Raw genomic sequence first — 21,758 nt, 5'->3', positions numbered from 1 at the left:
TTTGTTAAAAGAAAGTAACACTCATGGAATCAAGCACTCATGGAATCATAACCTCGTGGGACCATGTCTATAACCTTTTACCTTTTTTTCCCCCTCATTAATGCGTTTTTCAGTAAGACTTTTATAACTCTTCCAACTAAGTTTTTCATATGCCTATGAACATTTATTCTACCCAATGCATGACATGGTCTAAGGTTCAAAAGAATGAAAAGGAACTATTGAGTAGAATTATGGACTCCACCTAAGGAGGGATACAAATATACTACTATAAATTTTACTATATAATTTCCATAAATTAATGTATCACTATTTTCATTTAATTTAGATTTCCATAAAAATTAAAAGAACCAATTTTTATCTTTTAATGTTCGACTCAATTTGGTTTCTTCACAATCTTACCAATAGAGAACCAAACGAGAATCCATACAAGAATATATAAATAAATGAGCACAGGAAAAACTTGGAAGGAAGATTTATAAAAGTCATCAATACTACCAAAAAGCATTGACGAAAAAACGTGGGTAAAAAGCTTTATTCCTGTCCCATGACTCTATGAGTGCTACTTTCCTTTAACAAATTAATGATATGTCTTCCAATAAGTTCTCATTTCCTTTGTTGTGTCTTTTTTATAGCAATTTCCCTTCCTATGTGCTCTAATTGGCTGTCCAGGTTTTTTTTTTTTTTTTTTTTTTTATTCTTATGAAATTGGCTGTCCAGGTTGACACCAACAACACGTCCTTTGCCATCTTCCAATAAGTCCTCATTTCTTTTGTTTAATTACCAACAGTCTACTAGCTAGTAGGAGACGGTCCTTACGCAAGTTTACTTTTTTATTTATTTATTTTTAGCTGAATCCATACGCAAGTTTACCAAGTTATAATTAGTTTTTGAATTAACGTTGATTAGGATTGAGGTTGATAGTGTGGTTTTTATTTTTATTTTTTTGCTAAAACATGGTTTTCAAAAGTTCAAATCACAGAGATCAGGAATGAGGCCCAAAGCCGAGAGCCTTAAAGCTCAAATGACATCTCTTGGTGGAGATGTCCAAGTTCAAATCATTTTCCATTGTTGTAACTATTGAACTTTCAAAAAAATGAAAATTTTATAAACAGCATTAAAAAAAGAATCCATTCTACCAAAGAACCTCTATACATTTTACAACTCTGTAAAAGGATCATATAAACCTGGCATTCTTTAAGTCACTGTGTACACCATATAGGATAATAGAAAAGCTTCATCAAGTATCTCTAATTTCATCTGGATGTTGTACACCATATAGTTACTCTATATACATCAGCTGGATGTTCTTCTCTGTTCTGTTGGATTCACGGCAACTTCAACAAAGCTGCCAATGCCCTAAATGGGGTCTTAGTGTAACTCTAGTTCCTATTTTCCTTTAGCAATTTGCCAGATGTGAGTTCTGCTCTCAGGAGGGTTTGTGAGTTGTTTTTGGGGTTGCTGTTGGCCGTCTTTTCTTACAGAGAAAAAAAGGAAAAAAAGACAATTATGAGTTAACAAAATTAATTGAACCATCCATACAGGACAATATGCAACGTCTTTTGATTGAACTTGTTGAACTAAAAAAATGAACCAAACTTGAATATGTGATTAGCTTAATATTGAGATTGAACTTGGCTCATGTTCAAAATAAATTAAATAAACTAATTTTTATCTTGTAATGCTTGACTCAATTCGGTTTCTACATGATCTTACTAATAGAGAACCAGACAAGAATCAATAGAAGAATATATATATATATATCACAATACTCCGGATTTTGAGGAAGATTTTGATTCCCCTATTTGTCTAGCCTGCACAACGGCCAGATCTATTACAATATTCAAAATAGTTTGAAAGGCACAGGCCATGATGGTTGTGAAGAGATGATGCTCTGACAAAAACTTCCTTTTGGCCAACACAAGATGTCACCTTTGAAGTCTTTTTAGAAAAGAAAGGAGCATCTACATACTTGGTGGAGGCATGCATGCTTCTCCTTTTGCCTTTTGCCATGCTTCTCCTGACATGTTGGACCAAATAAATGACAAAAGTTCAGAAGTTTTTATTTCAAAAAGTGGAAAAAACACTATTCACAGATTACTGTTCACTAATTACTGTTCACGGATTACTGTTCACGGATCACTGTTCACAGATTACTGTTCACTTTTACTGTTCATGACACTGTTCACTCCGAAATTTTGCCTATTTAAGGGGGGTTGTCCCTTAAATTTCAGGGTTTTTCAAGTGAAGTTTTACTTCTGATTTCTCTTCCCTTAGAACTAGCCTTCTTAGAGAGAGAACTCACCTCGCTTCTACTACTACTATCTTGTTTACAACCTTGTTCATCCTTGTTCACTACAAGCCTTGTAATCCTACAAACCTTGTAACTAGGACTAGTTCAAGCTTTGTAACTGTTGAAATCTTGTATTCACCACTACTACTGTAACTATTTATCCTACTTTCAATAAGAAGTATTTTCAGTTCTATGTTCATTACTTTACTTGTTGCTACCACCACCTTGGACGGATTACCGCCATACCGAATGGTTTTAAATTGCTTTCATTTATTTTGAACTATTGTTCTTATTTACTTTGAATTATTTTGACATATACTGTTTGGCTGGTTCTACCGCCTTATTATTGTTCTTACATTCAAGTTATTTATTTTCAAGCTATTTATTTTCAAGTTCTTTACATTATTTCCATTTACAATATTACTGTGCTTCCGTCTCCTTCTCTTCAGCAGCGCTTCCCCTTCCCATATATATATACCCATGCATAAAAACATTTTTCATACATTGGGTAGAATAAATGTCCATAAGCATATGAAAAACTTGGTTGGAAGAGTTATATAAGTCTTATTGAAAAACACATTAATGAGGGGGAAAAAAAGGTAAAAAAGTTATAGATATGGTCCCACGAGGTCATGATTCCATGAGTGCTACTTTCCTTTAACAAATGATATGTCATCAGCTTAAATAAAGCATAAAATTATGTTTGTGTCACAACTCACCCACATGGCAAGTTGTGAGTGGTAAGAGGTGATGGTGGGTTTATGTGAGGACACTCCTCTACCACTCACAACTCGCCATGTGGGCAAGTTGTGGCACTAGCATAGCTCTAAAGCATAGCACATTGACAAGAAGGACTTGGTAGGAAGACCTAAGACTTATAACAGTCATGTCCAACTCATACGCTTCTTGGGAAAAGCCATAGACATGGTCTAAGGTTCAAAAGAATGAAAATGACCTATTGAGCTGAATTATGGACTCCACCTATGGAGTGATACAAATATAATACCATAAATTTTATTATATAATTTCCATAAATTAATGTATCACTATTTTTATTTAATTTAGATTTCCATAAAAATTAAATGAACCAATTTTTATCTTTTAATGTTCGACTAAATTTGGTTTCTTCACAATCCTACCAATAGAGAAGCAGATGAGAATCCATACAAGAATATATATAAATGAACACTGGAAAAATTTGGAAGGAAGATTTATAAAAGTCATTAAATACTACCAAAACGCATTGACAAGAAAATACGGGTAAAAGGCTTTATTCCTGTCTCATGACTCTATGAGTGCTACTTTCCTTTAACAAATTAATGATATGTCTTCCAATAAGTCCTCATTTCTTTTGTTTAATTACCAACAGTCTACTAGTAGGAGCCGGTCCTTGTACAAGTTTACTTTTTTAGCTGAATCCATACGCAAGTTTACTAAGTTATAATTAGTTTTTGAATAATGTTGATTAGGATTGAGGTTGATAGTGTGGTTTTTATTTTTTATTTTTTAGATTTTTCTGCTAAAACATGGTTTTCAAAAGTTCAAATCACAGAGATTAGGAATGTGGCCTGAAGCCAAGAGCCTTAAAGCTCAAATGACATCTCTTGGTGGAGATGTCAAGGTTCAAATCATCTTCCATTGTTGTAACTACTAAATTATCAAAAAAAAGGAAAAATTCATAAGCAGCATTAAAAAAAGAATCCATTCTACCAAAGAACCTCTATACATTTTACAACTCTGTAAAAGGATCATATAAACCTGGCATTCTTTAAGTCACTGTGTACACCATATAGGATAGTAGAAATGCTTCATCAAGTATCTCTAATTTCACCTGGATGTTGTACACCATATAGTTAATCTATATACATCAGCTGGATGTTCTTCTCTGTTCTGTTGGATTCACAGCAACTTCAACAAAGCTGCCAATGCCCTAAATGGGGTCTTAGTGTAACTCTAGTTCCTATTTTCCTTTAGCAATTCACCAGATGTGAGTTCTGCTCTCAGGAGGGTTTGTGAGTTGTTTTTGGTGTTGCTGTTGGCTGTCTTTTCTTACAGAGAAAAAAAAAAGGAAATAAAAAAAAGACAATTATGAGTTGACAAAATTAATTGAACCATCCATACAGGACAATATGCAGCGTGTTTTGATTGTCTGATTGGTGAGTGTGTAAGGCTAATTCACCTTCTATACATCCTTGTATAACAATTGATACTTCGGTATTCGCTCTGGTGGCAGAGGGCAACTCACTATTAGCTTGCCTTTCATGGCCCCTCTATATATTGCCTACAAGAATAATGTTATGACAGGAAAAAACATAATGCATCCTTGAATTATACAAACATCTAGAAGCATCAGTTATTTACACATATTATCCTTTATATAAGCAAGGAGTGTATTACATAAACATAAGAAATCAGTATGACAAATAGTTTAAAGGAAAAAAAAAAACATTGTCATAAAGAACAATAGAGCTGCAATGTTTCCTAAAGGTGACCCAGATTTGCCACTGAATGAAGAACAACATTTCTTGTCCAGGGTTAGTTACCATCACATTTTGTTTGTCCATTATTTTGGGAGTGTTCTACTTTCTTAGCTTATGCCACAAAGTTTTAAATAAAGATGTGAAGAAAGAAATGCTACCACCAAATCTGCAATGTTGCCCAAAGATAAACCAGACTTTCCACAACCATACATCAATGTACTTCTTGTTACATTACACATTTTTTCTATTGAGAGATTTATGTTGTAGGCCATATGCCAATGCCACAACAAATATTAACTGCTAGGGCTGATGCTTGCCTCATCAATTTAGTCAATGAGGTTTTCCCATATTAATCTAGCACCTAAAACACCTCCAACTTTTAATTTTCAAGTATCCAATATCTACACCTGGAAAGAAAATTTTCCCCATGCCTCATCATTTTAAGCGACAAAAGTCTTTTCCACATTGATTCAGCACCCGAGATACCATTGATAAGATCAAAGTTGTAGTTTAAATTTTCAAGTACTCCACCTCTACTGCTCAAAAGAAATTACTTTAAATAAACTTGCTGCAAAATCATGATTTAGAACAGAGGACTTAGTCTTGTGATTAACTTTACAAAGGATTGGTGAAAAGAAAAGGTCTCCTGGACATTGATGTCACTGCAAGGCAAGGTAACTCACAACAAAACCTATGAAGAATTACATTTATGCATGTGCTAATGGAGATTGGAAGCAGCTTAAAATTGTTTCAGTAACAAGGCATACTAGTTTCACACGAGCATAAAAAAGAAAATGATTTTTCACTCCAATGGAAGACTAGCAATTTATATAACTGACAGCCTTAAAATCGTTCAGTTTCTGAGGAGCTAGATATACCTCTACAACATCAATAAAATCCTGCTTCTTGTGAAATGCGCCAACCCATTTAGTGTGATCTGCAGTCCTGCCAACCAAAGAAAACAAACACAAGAATCTGAGATTTTAAGTCCCTAAATCTGCATGACATCATTTTCAGAATTCAAGCCATTTAGCTTATAATTTTAGTTCAGAAACAGATTCTCATTCTTCAAGGGCGTGATCAAATATTTGCAAGTCTAAGCAAACAAAAAGAAAAAAGAAGAGAAAACGAATAACACATTGTATATGATAAATAAACTACTAGTCAGAAATATTAGAAAGGGTTTTTTAGACATCCAACTCGGTTGTTGGAATAATTTTATTTCAAACAATGAACAAAAAAACAGTCATCATATGGATAATTTCTCAAAATAAATGCAGAATTACATTCCTGGAAGATAATCCATGTACTCAAATAGATATATACAATTACAATATCCAACCTAGAGTTTTGTAAAAATAAATAAATAAATAATAACAACAATCAAAAAATAAGAAGAGGGGGGAAGATAATTCATGTACCCAAAATCCATTTTCATGTGATGAGCATTGAAAAAGAAAACTGTTGAAGGTATGAAAGTAATGTCAAAATACTTGACATAAACTTGAATTTCATTGGAATCAATATCTACAAGTGCTACACTTCCAAATTTGGATACCTCCCGAGCAGATTTAGAAAGCTGCATAGAGAAAAACAAATTGAGTTCATTCACTTCATAATATTTAGAATAAATAAAAACTCAGAGAGAGAGAGAGAGAGAGAGAGAGAGAGAGGGAGAAAGAGGTGGCATACAACGTCATCAAGTTGAAGGCAGACAGGATCAGAAGCACGGCCAAAGCGGAGGACAAGGACCTTGTCAATGGTGTCTCTGATGATTGCATCCACCTCTTGTTTCTTTGTCAGCACTGTCAATAGGTAACTACTCATTCTCTCCACTTCAAGATTTTGGGGCTCATCTGTTATATTGTCATTTTTTTTTTTCAGGCAAAAGATTACTTATAAAAAAAATTATTTATAGTATCATATTCCACTATGTAGAAGAAAAACTTATAAATAAACAATAAATATTTCTAGTCTCCCCCCCCCCCCCCCCCCCAACACCCCATTCCAAGGATGTAAAATGCAGAAGGTAATGGCATCTTAAGAAATATAGAGATGTTGTATATAATTAGAAATTAAAACTAAAGTGAGATTCCTAACCAAGTTCTCATAGTCTAATATTTTACATATATATCAATTATAACCATTGAACATATCCAAATTCTTCCCAAAAAAAGTAAACACTTGGTACTTTTTTTCTCATAAAAAATAACAATAATAATATAAGCATTTATTAATATGATGAATAAGATATAGAAAAAATTCAAATTCAAATTGTTACCCAAATTTTGAATCATCGCATGTGATCAAATGGCATTGAACAACCAAAAGAAAATAGTCAAAAGAAATACAATGTGTAAATTACCAAAGTAAAATTGGAAAAAGCTTGTTGAACCATATTTATATTAATGAAATGACATAATAGAAAGCAAATTTAAAGACATGCAGTGGCGAATTATAGTTGAGCATGTACCTCTTTTCACACCTCCAATACAAATCCAGTACATAATTCTAGCATAATATGGATTGCAAGAAAATCTATCAACTATTTTCCTCAAAGCTAGAGTACAGTGACAATCTCACAGTTGTGTTGACGAAGTCAAATACCCATCTTCAGTCTTTGCTTACCCCTGAGTCTGGGAGTATCATATACTAATACCAATTTTATTACAAGAGTTTTATAGTTTAACATGGCAATGAATGTGATTGATGCTACATCAACAATATAACATATTTCTTAATTAAGGTATTAGCTTGTAGGGCTTATATGGTAGTAACTAGTAACCTTAGCATCCCTGATTCACTAAATACTAAAAGGGGGGGAAAATCTTATTGCATGAAGATCAAGAAACTGAAACTTATAGGTTCACATTCAACATTTTATGCTCTGATTCGTGGCTGTGACAGCGTAGGGAGGAAAATAAATAAATTTAATAAAAATTCTAATAGAATCTTCAAATTTTAAGCTTGCACAACAAGGGAAGGAAGTGTTGGAAGGCCTACTAAATTAAATCATCCTTTTCTTCCAAGTGTGACGAGCCCAAGGTTTCTTTTCCACATTGGTACTTCACCAACAACTTTCAGCCAAAAAAAGCTGATCTAAGACAACATTCAAAGCCATAAAATAAAATAAAACAAAAGATAAACTTATGTTCCAGTTCCCAGTCTCAGAACACAGGTATCCATATGTATCATAGCTTCCATAATCGATCAAAAGATAATTACCGCATAAACCTTATGGTGGCCTTCATGCAGGCAGAATCATGTGTTTATTTTCTCAGGCAGAATGAAAACGTATTTCTTTAATATTTGGATTCATTAAAAAAGCATAATACAGAGCAAAGAGCCTAAGAAGACTCAAGAAACGCGCAGAAAGAGAGTACACTCATGTCTGCAAAGACACATGAAACCCATTACAAAACAGCTCACACCAACTCTAGCTAAAGACAGCACTAGACAAGACAAACTAACAGAACTACATTAGCCCATCATTGAGCAAGATAGAGAATAATGCCCCAGTTAACAATATTAAGATTTAGATTTAGTTCAACATTTGGTCATTAAAATAGGATATAAAAAATAATAGCAAGCACATACATCAAACAACAATCATGCACATTATAAAATTCCACAAGATAAAATTTAAGAGAACTTTTTAAAAATCAGATACATATTTCTAAATTATCCAATGGGAAAAGAGCCATAGAGATGAGCCAAATCAGTAATATTTATCCTTATAAGGAAAAGTCCAGTGGGACTTTATTCGTATCTTCATGAATGACTTGCAAAAAAAAACAAAAATGAAGACATGGGTTTGGATGCTTGGTACTTTTGGTATCAAATTTAAATGAAAAGTTTAGGAATTGCATACCGTTTGTGGAGAGATTCCCTCAGAAATCTGTCAACAGAGAGAGAAGAAAGCTCTGATTCACTCTTCTCCCAGGTCTTGCAGTAGCTGCGTTTGCGTTGCGGTGAAGAGAGAGTTTCACTGATAGAGAGAGCAAATTCGGGAGGAAGGAAGAAAGAAAGAGAGACAGAGAGGGTGCAGAGCTCGGCCAGGAAGAGAGAGAGTGAGAAAAGAACATAAAATTAAGGATAAAATTCAAGTCATCCCCCAAATTTTACCAAATTTTAGGTTCTAATTTTATTCAATCTTCATCAACCTCAGCTGTTTTTTTTTTTTTTTTTCTTTTTTAATTAAAAAATTTTAACAATTAACAGCAACATTTAATAGAAGCTGATGGAAGACTTAATTGAATAAATTTGAAATTTAAAAGACTAAGAGTTTATTTGGGATCAGCTTTTTTTTGTTGAAACTGAAATTTTTTTTAGAAAGTACTATAAATAAAAGTAAAAGTTGGTTAAAATAGTACAGTGAGACCCATGAATAGTACCAAAAAGTACAGTATGACCCATAAATAGTAGTAAAAATAAGTTAAATAGTAAAATAAGTTGGCAAAAATAATCCATACCAAACGCACCCAATGAGAATTTTGATCATGAGTTTTGCATTTTTGCCAAAAATTAACTTTGCCTACGGAAAAAATTATAAGATATAGCAATATATCATGTTGTAAATTAGAAGATTATATTTATAAAGATTGTGTCAAATCTCCATATAAAAAAAATGTTGTTTAATTTTCCATAAAATAAAATAAAAGAATTGCAAAGTGTATATGACTAGCTATCAATAACTACCTAGGCTTGATGAGAACTCCAATCCAAGTCTTAGCATGAATTTTGCGAGAGCTTTAAGTCTTATTTCTATCTAGGGAGAAATTGATGCCTCTATTTAAGATGTTGGGAAGCCAAGTTAAAACTCAACTATTGGCTCTTGAGATGATACCCAAAGGCTTTCGGTATGATGACATAGCCTATCCAAGCAAGAAACAAAGATTGCATATGACAAAACAGCAACAAAAGCCTAATGAAAAACACGTTACAATACTTAATTAGTACATTAATGGTCCTGGTCTGATAGTTCAAATCAGTCCTCTAGTGATACGATATTATCTCCAGCAATAGGGTAATTTTAGGTTAATAAGTATGTTTACATGGTAAAAATCATATATATTTTTTTTCTTTATTATTATTAAGTTAACATGAGGGAGAACTTCCATAGTTTCCAAAACATTATGACCTTCATCATAATAATAAACAAGGATTAAAGGCTACATAGTTACAAATAAAAAAGGAAAAATAGGATAGAATGAAAGGAGAGAAAGATTCCCAGCTCAATGCAGCAAGTATTAAATTAAGATTTTGGTGAATATGTGTGCATAAGGCATGAATGAGGTGAATATGGGCTGTTTTGAGTGAGCGGGATAGGATTAATATTGAGATTGAAGTTTTTTGTGAGTAATGGGCTATTTGTGACTAATTGGAGGATATTTTTTAGAGCCATGATTGTGTAAAGGGGGGGAAAAATGTCTAAGGTTCGATGAATGTGTGTTGAAAAGGATGAATAGTGAGCTTAAAGAAAGCTAAACTACTAGCAAAATGGCAAATAAACCAGGGGTTTCAGAGGAAGTAACTGTTGGTTTGTGAGCTGAGATGCTTATACTTTTATAATGGAGTTTTTAGAGAAACATTAATTAACAAGAATCCAAAAAACGTAGCTATGATTAGGGAGCCAGACAACTGAATTAATAACCTGGATTTGGCCTAAAAATGGGAGATTTGCTTTTAGGTATAGATTCTTAAGTTTTGCAATTAAAGTCAGCCATGTGTTTGCATTGACTAATAGATCACATGATTGATTTTAATTTTACTTGAAAGAGATAATATTTTTATACTAAATCGATGCGGTTAAAATTTTAATGGAGAACTAAGATAAATTACCTAAGGAATTCAATTGTACTACATTTTTGCCAAAAAAACAAAAAAATTTAAAGATACATCTTAATCAATTGTCAGCAATAACAGCATCCACAAATCCATTTTACCATTGAATTAAGTTGCAAATGGGAATGAACCAAAGAAATCCCTCTAAAAGGTGTCAAGCATTGGCCATATATTGCTGTTTTTATAATCTGAACAGCAAGGTAGAGACAAAGAAAGAGGAAGGGAGATCTGGATTAAAACCAACTCCATCGATTTTCATTTCTTAGCAAAGAATCTATAAGTCCCCAAAAATAAAATTCCTCCAACCAGGAAAAGGAAATTTGATTTTGAGAAGCATCGGTTTGGATTCCCCCACCTTATCTTCTTAAAGCTTTAACGCCATTCATATTGGATTCTGACAAGGACAATTCATGATAATGTCTTTGTCGCAATTTAAGTAATCTCAATTCCTATGCTGACTAAATCCTTGTCTTCCACCATCATATTAGCCAAGTTCCATTCTTTTGGCAGATCACAGAATAGGCATGTCTAATGCTTGCAACACATCCTTGAACTCAAAATCATGTGTTTCTTTGTTGAACCGTTCAACCAGCTTGTACCTCACATCATTCAAATAAAAAGATTGGGTCGTTTCCAACAGCCATTTTGCTTCTGTGTCACTAATCTTGCTTGTAAACACAACATCACCACGGATCAGCACCAAGTCCTTGCTTTCTGCAAATTCATTGTAATAAGATACAGTAAAGTAAGGAGCTGATTGAGTTCCTCTTGCCTTGTAATCTTCAAGACCAGTGAAAAGTATGTGGGGCATCTGCACTGCAAGAAAAGTTCAAATAAGCATTTTAACCATAGCAAATACACTGAAGATCATCTTTGTTACTGATAAATAGTTGTAGTGAGCTGTAAAAAGTTCATTACATGAAGAAGCACATCTATAGCCGTGGATGACTCATATGCTGCTCCCTGTCCCATATTGAAATATTGCTTTTGTAAGAGTGTAAAAACATATAACATTCTTAAAAATCTTTTGAAAGCACTAGCTAAAATAGCCTTTTACAAGATATTAAATGTATTGTTTCAAATAGTACTCCTACCAGGTTAACATAACCCTAACAGGTAGATTTTCTAGAACAAAATTGTAAAAAGAGAATAAAGAACTGGGGCTCAACCATTTCAGGAGATAGACCAATCTAGTTTAAGAAAGAACTTTTGAAACAGTATAGTAATGTTGAACAGTCTTGTCAATTTAAATTTTTATTCTTTAATTGAATTAATTAGAAACATATCTCAGGGTATACATTAGAATACTAGTAAGGCAGTTGAAAAGTCTTGTCAATTGAAGACCTGAATAACAGGGCACTAGGCAATTGCAGTACTCATTAGTACAAAGAAGATGAATTTAGTTATTATGGAAAGTCTACTAAGGACCACAATAATTTTAAGTATAAAGAAAAGGGTAAATTCAGTCCAATAGGATTCCTCCAAGAAGGGAGAATACCAAGTCAAATATAAACTTCATTTAGCAGTTTAATATGTGTTGCTTACAGAACGGAATGTTTTCTTCAATTCTTATTTAGGTATTATGCCAAAAGCCTTTTGGCTCAATTGGTTGGCACCTCCTGATGTCTATGACATCCACGGCTTAAACACCCCCCCCCCCCCCCCCCCCCCGAAACTATCAAATTATCAAAAAAAATCTTATTTATGTATTATAATTTTTCCTTAATCCATAATCACTATCAGAATATTAGTGTGCATACAACATTATCAAAAAAATATCTAATTTATGTATTATACTTTTTCCTTAATGCCTAATCCCTATCATGATATTAATGTGCATACAACAGCAATAGTAGGAGAAGAATGAATTGACCATCAAAAATTGTAGATTTTATTCCATTGGTTACCATAGAATGATGTAAACCCTCAAATAGATGCTTTGTATTTTTGAGTGATTCAAAGTAGATGGTTGAGTATATACCCATTACATTGATTCCAAAATCTATATTACTTCCTTCTATATACCAATTTTAATTATTATTCTTTTAATAAGTATATAACAATTTTTACTAGTAGAAAAAGACTGTGTCTCCAAAACTATTTGTGTTATGAAATATCAACTGTAAATTGAAACACATTCAGCTCAAGCTTTAATAGATAATGCTTTTGTTTTGTTCTGCAACACAGACTTTGCCAATGCATTTTCTCCTTTGAAAGTTCCATTGCATATGCTTCAGCTAATGTGTAGAAAACATCAAGAGAAGAGAACAGATACTTCTAATATATTAATGATCATAAAAAAACACAAGCTTGTTTGAGTTTGGTGGCAGCCTCTATTTGGGTTTGCACACTCGCATGTGTTACAGCTCCTGGTCAAATGTATACATGATTTGCTAGGAAATAAATACTATTACATTTCATAACTAAATAGACCAGTAGATTAGTAATTTGCACCAGCATTAAGGTAAAGGAAAATCTGATGATGTGATTAATTATCTTAATTAACATCCAGGGTTATTTTTAATAAGAATTTCCAGGATTATATTACTCCAACAACAACGCTAAATGAAATTTGCTCAGCACATATACAAAGCTTAATAAAAACAGCATGTGTGATATAAAGCCAATAGTTAAAAACCAAACCTTGAGCAAACATTGTCGTGTAACCACTTCCTCTCCACAAAGGAATAACAAAATATTGGCTGCAAAAAAAGACAGAAGTATGGATAGCAAAATATGGAGAGAAGATATGCATACAGTACAAACATCAATATCTTTTTTTTTTTTTTTTTTTTCTCCAATGAGTATTTAATAAAAGGTGCAAAGGGAAACAAGCATCATCTAAATGAATTACCAATCAGCTGCTCTTTGCTCCAACAAGTAATAAAGCTTTGCTTTCATAGATGCACCAATATGGCCTCTTCCCAAGTGATACTGACAAACATAACACCTCCAAAAAATAACTAAATATATGCATAAGGAAAAAAAAAAAAAAAAAAAAAAAAAAAAAAAAAAAAAAAAAATGCCTATCTATAAGCTATGGTCCTAGAGTTCTAAGTCACTCTAATTTTGGTTCAAAATAGCAAAGGAAAATTCAATTCACTCATAAAGATTCTAGTTTCCATAGAAACCTTAACCTTCTCAAATATAGTCCCAGGCTACAGATTCTCTAAACAATCATTTTACAAAAGAACTCCTCATATGCTAATTAGTTGTCCAAGGAAATTAAGCTCATTCCATAAAACGCATTCTAAAGTTTCGCCAACAAATTTAGAAAGGCCATAAACTTGGAATGGATCATGAAAATACACTTCATTTGGCAAATGTTGACCACAATGTGGTTATGCTCACATGAAAGCAACAAGAATTGAAGAACCTTCTATAAAAGGCCTTTCCTCTCACAAGAAGCAAAACATTTCTTGGGTTTCACAAAATGCATATTATTATGACCAAAAATAAGCACCAATGACATATACCAGAGGAAATTTGTTATCTTCATTACCTGAAGATAATATACCTGGATAATAACTAGCTCATGGTTTCCATATCATCCACTATTTTCAATACCTCCTCATTGCAAAGCATCATTTCATAAATAACAGCTTAAATGGTAGCCTTCCAATTGATATGTGCTATCATGTTCCATTTCTACAATGCCTTTACCTTTCTTTCAACAAGTTAGCTGGACAGATTCCTTCCCATTTATACAAAGGCAGGAAGCTTCAAATTCTATCGCTTGTCTTCAAATATGTTCAAAAGAGGCATACCAATAGAAATTGGCAACATTATCATGCTTGAGACTTGAGAGGTTGTCCCTCGGCCTAAATAGTTTCAAAGGTATAGTTTAAGGATAAATAATTTGGGGATTTGGGAACATAGCTATGTTTGAGGGGTAGTTGGAATGTGACAATCCTACTCATTTTTGGTTTTCCCATCAAAATGGTACTAAAAATTAATCTATGTTAGTTGCATCTTCTAAATTGTTCCATTTTAATTCTTTATGTCTAATGTTTAGCTACTCTAAAGGTGAAATTCCAGAAGAGATTGGGAACCTACTCAATTAGGAGATATTGAGATTACAAAATAATGAACTAACAGGAGTCTTACCTTCTTCCATCTTCAACATATATTCTCAGGAATATCTAATTCTCAGAAACAATGATCTATATGGTAGTCTCCCAACAGATAAATGTTACCATCCTTCTGTACTCAAGGTACTTTATCTCACCAATAATAAATTTTCTGGAACCATACCTATAAAAATCGGGAATTGCACTTCGCTACAAAAGTTGGAGCTTGGGGAAAACAACTTGACAAGTAACATTTCACATTTCCTTTTGTTAAGAGATCATATAATATCATGTTAAATTGGAAGAACTCTTGATATGTTTATAACAAGTCATTCAGCCAAAAAAAAAAAGGTTTAAAACAAGTCAGTTTATAATTGAGGATAATGCGCACATTCAACCTGCACCAATCATATGATTGTACTTGTAGGTAGTCTTGGGGCAATATGAGCCAAGATTGAGCCATTCAAGTAAAATGTTATCAGGCAAATTTATGAACCTCTGTTTTTGGATGATAACCGCTTTGGCTGGTAATATGCCAGAAGGGAAATTGGATTTCTTTCCAATTTAAGCAACTTGAAATTGAGCAACAACAAACTTACAGGCTCCATTCCTCCGATCCTCTTTAGCAATTCAACAATGGAGTCCATTTCACTGGTATCAAATCGCCTTTCGGTCAGTCTTCCTACAGATATAGGCATTTCACTTCCCAATCTTAGAGAAGTATATTTAGGAGAAAATAAAGCTTGGTGGAAATCTTCGAAGTTCTATCACTAATAATTCAAAAGTTACCATTCTAGATATTAGGGGGCGACTTATTCACTGGTTATGTACCAAAGAACTTTGGTAATTAGGGACAACTCCAATTGCTCAAGTTGGGGTATAATAACTTGACTAATGAACCTTTTCCAGAATCTAGCTTTATTGATTCTCTGGTGCTTTACCCAAATTTTCTCATTAAACAACCTGTGGTACCAGCCTCTACCATGTTCATTATCCTTCCATCTCAATAGCTAAAAACTTAAAATTGCAGCTTTAAAGGAAAAAAAAAAATACATCTTCAAAATTCGTTTATCTTTTCCAATGTTTCCTAACCAACCAAATAGATCTATGAAAATTTAACCTCAAGTCCCTAAAAAATAAAATCTCCATCTACTTTCGCAAACTTTCTTGCCAAATAGAAACAGAGTGTAACAACAAAAAAAAATAAAAATCAGCTTCAAGATTATAATAAGCAACCAAACAGGCTATCGGCTAAGAACAAATAAATTACATTTACTTTCCCACACTTTCTCTGTAACCAAACAGAAACAGAAATAAGCTCTGATAATAATCACATTCCTTTTGCTAGCAAGGTCAGCAAATATGCATGCAAATAAACATACACCTATAGTACCTAAATTGATAGTAAATTTCATCAGCCAAGAATTCATCTCAAATTCAATTCGTTTTCACTTGTACATTCCACAAAGCTAGTCAATCACACAAAGCAAGCGATCAAAGAAATTCATGCAATAAACCAAAAAAAACCCATTTAAAAAAAAATACAAGAAAATCACATAAACTAAGATTCATAATAGGCAGAATAGAATAAAAAATTGGGAGTTTTTGTGAGAGACATTACATCATCCCAGGCGGAAGCAATATCCTCAGGCGAGCGATCCTTCACTCTCTGAATATCCATAATAGAGTCCAACGGCTTGTGCTGTAATGGCGAGAACCCAGTGGCAAAGCTTGAAGTTCTACAAAAACCGAGCGAACCCCATCTCAGGAAATCGCCAGGGATCACTCTCTGTTGCAGTTTTTGAAGATTTGGTTGCGAAGACAAGGCGGTGAATGAGTGTTTTGGGACAACATAGGCTGAGGAAACATGGCTCAGTGTCTTTGAAATTCTTGATGACAAACGTTGCAGCATTTTGTCAAAATGTAAAAGAGATAAACAGGGTTTAGTTATATATCACAAAATGACGTCGTTTTGAGTGTTTAAAAAAAAAGAAAAAAAACTGATATAAAACGACGTCGTTTAGATTTAAGATTAATTTTAATGACTTGTTCAAAACGGCGTCGTTTTATCCCAGGTTAAACTGCTCTCTCTCTCTCTCTCTCATAACAAGTAACCTCCGCTCTCTCCTTAGCCTCTGCCGCCCACTGCCGCTTGAAGCCACCGTCCTCAACCGCTCACTGCAACCGTATTTGAGTTGTGTGGGTTTCGTTTGTATTTTTCAATGTGGCTCTGTATCTACTGGTAAGCATGGGTTGGTTTAGTTTTGTTAAGAAATTGTTGGAGATTTTTTTTTTTTAAGTTCCGAGTTGGTCTAATTGAAATGCGATGAATTGTTTGATGAAATGCCTCTATAAGCTATGTATTTTTAACGCATGATAACTTCTTGGTTGATAGTGGTGATAACTTTTTAACTAGTTTAACATAAGATGTTTGCTTTGTGTATAGCTACATTGATTTCAAAGTTTTTCCTGTTGGTAGATTTGTATCAATGCCTTGTCTGTGATGAAAGAAGACTGCCTAGTGCTAATTATGTAATTGATTCCTTTTGTTTCCATAGAACATAGAACAGGCAGAACCTTTTTTTTTTCATGTCTAATAAGCATTTTGATGGCTTTACTTAACCCTGGAATAGCTTTGAAATATATTTGTAATGTTGAGTAGATAATATCAATTCATCTCAATCCAACATCCTCTTTTTCTCTTCTTTAGTAGTTCTTTCATAGTTTTTCTCCCTTATATTAATCGCAATGTGTGGGATGCTTATGCCAACGTATGGTCCCAAATTATGACTTTTTTTTTTCTGCTTAAATTATGATGGGGTATTCTTTGTATTTGCAATTTTGGAACTGGTTGGTATGTTTTTTGGGTTATGTTATACTACCTGGGTTGGTTTTATTTTCCTCTTGTTATACAATTAAGGGAGTGCCATTGGCCATTGCACTGGGGCATTGAATTTTTCTGATTATATTTTTACATATTGTGGTAATATCCGTGAATTTAAGATTCAGTTGCTTTGTTTGCTGGGTTTCTCAATTTGTTTATTTGCTTTGATGTGTACTATTCTGATTGTAGGGGTTGTAAAGGCAGTCAAAAACATTGTAGCTGTAAAATTTAAAATACAAAATTTTGTTACTGATGTGTTAGTCTAAGTTTTTATGAAACTGAATTTCTGTGGATTCCTTGCCTAACTAACAATGTTGAAAATGCAAGTTCTGCAAAAAGTAGATTTCAAATGTAAATAATTTAAGTGGTTACAATGTGCTGGCCTTTCAATTTGAAAATTATAGAGTATGTTTGGAAGGCCTGACAACTATTTGCAAGGTGCAAACAAGTTCTGAAATTGTTAGAATTTTATGTTAAACTGTGGTCTTTTGTGAGAACAATATTTATTGAGATTTGCTATTATAAATTAGTAGATTTCAATAGTTTTGTTTCAATTGTGCTAACTCACTTCTTGTCTTTTTTTTTTTTTTAATAGAAAATTTCAAAAGCTTGTGCTTATAAAAACAAAGTTATTGACAATTGGGAGGTCATTAAGATCTTGTTTGGACCTATTGTTCCTTTTACCTGTTGTTTTGGCCCTAACTTACACAATACTATTGTTTTGTGTGAAGGATTAAATTCTAAATGTTGTATTTTAATATATTCACATCTTGCAACTTCTTGTCAATTTTCTTGTAGTTGAATGTTGCTAGTAGCTTCTGCTTTGATGTAATTGGCTTTGTAATTGGGCAACCTTTTATTTCCATAAATTCAATCATTTCTCAAGGGAAAAATAAATAAAAGAATTTGTTGTTTTTCATTTCTGATATGCATTTGGTTCATAGTCACATGATGCAAGGGTCCATTGTGAGCCTATCTTATTAATTTTTGGATGTATCAATTTGAAGAAATATCACTTTCTGACGATATAATCTATGCCTTCAACAATTTGAGTCCTGTTAACTATACTTTTGGACTATATATTTTATTGAGCCGATTTAATTATATAACAGTACAAATCATACTTGTATATATATATATATATATATATAAACAATAGTGCAAGAATTATTATACTTTGGGTTCTTTCTTAAGTCAAATAAGAGGAAATAAGTGTGGTTAAACTTGGTTTACTTGCTTAAGTTTGTGTTTTTATTTTTAATTTGTGCCCTTATTCCTATTGTCATGTTTATCAAATACACATACACTTCTACTATGTCATGGGTGCTGGCAATGACAAGCATGGGAATTATCATGGCTTCGGGTTATTAGAGTGCCGTGAATATCTTAGCATCAACCATCAGAAGTTTGTTGTACTTTGAGATTTGAGAATTGTAACTCTTTTTTAGGGATTCAATACCTTATGTTGTATGTTTTGATTTCATTAGATTGATGTGTAAATATGTAAATGTAGCAAAACATGTTGTACCTTTGGTTCTTTAATTAATTTCTAACACATGATTACATTGATCAATATAATACAAATAATGTTAATATTCAATGTAATACAGATATAATTTGTCATCTCCATTGATAGTGATTACAATGGATGTAGTTTGCAGATAAATGTTAATTGATATACCTAGACTAATCTCATGGATGCTATGATGATATGCAAGTTCTGATTAGGTGTGTGAGTGACGATATGTTGATTTGCATCTTTTAGAGGGATTGGTAGGGTTTAAAGGTATTTCATGATTTAATAAATAAATAAAATCATTATAATGTGGAAAATTGTTAGACCTCGAAAGTGACATGACAAAATATTATAAGGTCAACTAATAATCAAACGTTTTTACTTTTTTTAGATTACTAATCACTAACTTGTGTGATGCACTGAATGTGATGCATTCAATAGTTAGCAATTAAATATTTTCAATGTTATAGTTAGTTAAAAATGAATGAAATTCAATATTTAGTTCAAGGACGTTACTAAAATTAAAATGTAGAAAGTTTAAGAAAAATAATAATTTGAAAAATTATTTTATTGATCTTAAATTCAAATCCAAATTTAGGTATCCAAACAACGGAATTTCAAATCCTTCATTGTACAAAAAGGCCTAAACAAGGAATTTAAAAATTAATGGATTTTGTAAGTAGGGGTTTCCACAGGTCGATCTGGGTCGGGTTTGTGCCCAACCCAAAATCGACCCACTCATATCGGGTGGGAGGTTGAACGACCCGCCGTTGACTGCGGACAACCTCGGGTCGAGTCGGATCGGTCTCTGGTGGACAACGATTGGGTCGGTCAAAGTCGGAGTGAGTTTCAACCTCCAGATCTTCGTCAAATCGTCATCGAATATCACCGAATCTTTGTTGGATCTGTTGATTTTTCTTTGGACCTGTGTGACAATCACAGGATCGAAGCAAAAAACACCACCTGAAGCCCAGATTTGAGCAAAAACTTCATCTCATCGCCGAATCTTCACTGGATTTAAGCCGGATCTGTTGATTTTTCTTCGGATTTGTGTGACAACCACAAGATCGAAGCAAAAACCACCACTTCAAGCCTAGATTTGAGCGAAAACTTCCATCTCATCGTTGAATCTAACCAAAAACTACCAAATCTTCATTGGATCTGAGTGTATCTAGGTAGATCCGGCCTTTTTTCACAGCTTTCATCAGTCAGATTGGGTTCATCAAGTCTTGGAGAAGAAAACCCACCATCCGACCAGCCTAAGTTAGTTTTTGGTGGCAAAGACCCACTGCTGATTGTCATCGGCGTCGGGTCGAGTCGGTCGATTTTCGGGTCAGCCCGGGAGGTTTGGGCGGGTGGGTCAGTTTATGATTTCTAGTGGACAGCCTTATTTGTAAGTTCCGTAGTCCTCTTGTATCAGATTTTACAATGAATTTGTAAAGGTGGGAACTTTAGTCCAAATAACCAAGCATAGATTGGAATTTTAACTAGTGAGATAAATTATACAACGTTGGTAATTTTAACAAGTTTGATCCTCGGGTAAGCTTCCGAGGACAAAGTTCATCTCTTATCTATGTACACTTTGAGCATTAAAGACAGGCTTATTTCTACCAAATTTTCTCATCACATTAATGAGGGAGGTTACAACTTAAATAGGGTTTCTTAATACATCCTAACCTTCCACATGTAGGGTGGTTAGGCAGACTAATTAGATATTTCCGTACATCTGGCTTGCCGAAAGGTAACAGTGATCTTGCTAACTGGAAAAGCATTGTTCAGGGGTCTTATCCTCATTAATGTGACCAAAGCAATAGGTAAAGGGCATTTAAGGTGGTGATGAGGTGTTCTAGAGTAGGGAGCTCCCCCCTTGTGTCAACTTTTTCTCCTCTTATCCCGATGTCCTACTTTCTCTTTAAATTTCCGAAGTAGATACAGTCTAACCCTATGACTTTTTCCGCAGTAACTGTGAACAGTAAAAAGGGGAGGCGGAGGGATGAAAGAAGAAGAGGTAGAACAAAAAAAAAAAAAAAAAAAAAGGAGAGAGAAAAGAAAAGGAAATACAAAAAAAATTAGAGAAACATGAGTGGTAGGAATAAAGGCATGAATCAATAGACTACCCATTTCTCTCTCTCTCTCTCAACAGATATCTGAGGGTTGAGGATTGAAGCTAAAACCATTTAGGTCATTTTTTCCAAATTGCGTAACTTCTATAGTAGAAGCCTTTTTTGAGGTTACTCACGTTGGGGATCTGTTCCCTTCTTGGTTTTTCATTTGTTGAGAAGTTAGGCTTACTTTTATGGCAAACAAGTTTTTCTTTCATGTTTGTTGGGTGAATAGTTTACAATTATTAAAACTATCTGCTGTAATGTTATTTTATTGTTGTATTATCCCGTCGTAACTTTATCAAGCTATTTTCCTTTATTTAAGTGTTAATGTTATTTGTTTAGTATTTTAGTTATTTTGTCAAATTGTATTCCTATTATAACATCTGTAACAGGTGTTTCTACTGTGGGCACGTTGTACACTCAATACCTCCATTAGGACGCGTCCATATTGGGATGGCTTAACTTGTGCACAAACTAGCCTAAAGTGAGTTTTATTTAGACCATCCTCAACTCTCTTATCTCAAATTTATGGGCCGTAGTGCAGTAGGAGAGACCCAAGCCCAACAACA

General features: G+C 33.5%; 2 protein-coding genes across 5 annotated transcripts; both read right to left on the bottom strand.

Moving 5' to 3' along the window:
- Window positions 1-1,130: 1,130 nt before the first annotated feature.
- On the bottom strand, window positions 1,131-8,850 carry LOC126720880 (uncharacterized). 4 transcript variants are annotated; one of them, XM_050423719.1, is made up of 6 exons: window positions 8,642-8,850; window positions 6,463-6,626; window positions 6,192-6,349; window positions 5,649-5,715; window positions 4,470-4,571; window positions 1,131-1,469 (listed from the first exon to the last, which is right to left on the bottom strand). In XM_050423719.1, exons 2-5 carry the CDS (start codon window positions 6,595-6,597, stop codon window positions 4,473-4,475), a joined length of 459 nt encoding a protein of 152 aa, XP_050279676.1. In that variant the 5' UTR covers window positions 6,598-6,626; window positions 8,642-8,850; the 3' UTR covers window positions 1,131-1,469; window positions 4,470-4,472. The 4 variants fall into 4 exon arrangements, with proteins under 4 accessions (XP_050279676.1, XP_050279674.1, XP_050279675.1 ...); XM_050423717.1 differs by lacking the exon at window positions 1,131-1,469 and adding an exon at window positions 3,979-4,338; XM_050423718.1 differs by lacking the exon at window positions 1,131-1,469 and adding an exon at window positions 3,979-4,329.
- A 1,800-nt stretch (window positions 8,851-10,650) lies between these two features.
- Window positions 10,651-16,636, bottom strand: LOC126720879 (uncharacterized). The gene is made up of 4 exons (XM_050423714.1): window positions 16,306-16,636; window positions 13,469-13,548; window positions 13,258-13,316; window positions 10,651-11,430 (listed from the first exon to the last, which is right to left on the bottom strand). The coding sequence occupies exons 1-4, from the start codon at window positions 16,594-16,596 to the stop codon at window positions 11,126-11,128; spliced, it is 735 nt and encodes a 244-aa protein (XP_050279671.1). The 5' UTR covers window positions 16,597-16,636; the 3' UTR covers window positions 10,651-11,125.
- Between the last annotated feature and the right edge of the window lie 5,122 nt (window positions 16,637-21,758).

This window comes from Quercus robur, chromosome 4 (genome assembly GCF_932294415.1).
Source record: "Quercus robur chromosome 4, dhQueRobu3.1, whole genome shotgun sequence".
NCBI classification, from domain to species: domain Eukaryota; kingdom Viridiplantae; phylum Streptophyta; class Magnoliopsida; order Fagales; family Fagaceae; genus Quercus; species Quercus robur.
This window is presented reverse-complemented; position numbering and strand designations above follow the sequence as displayed.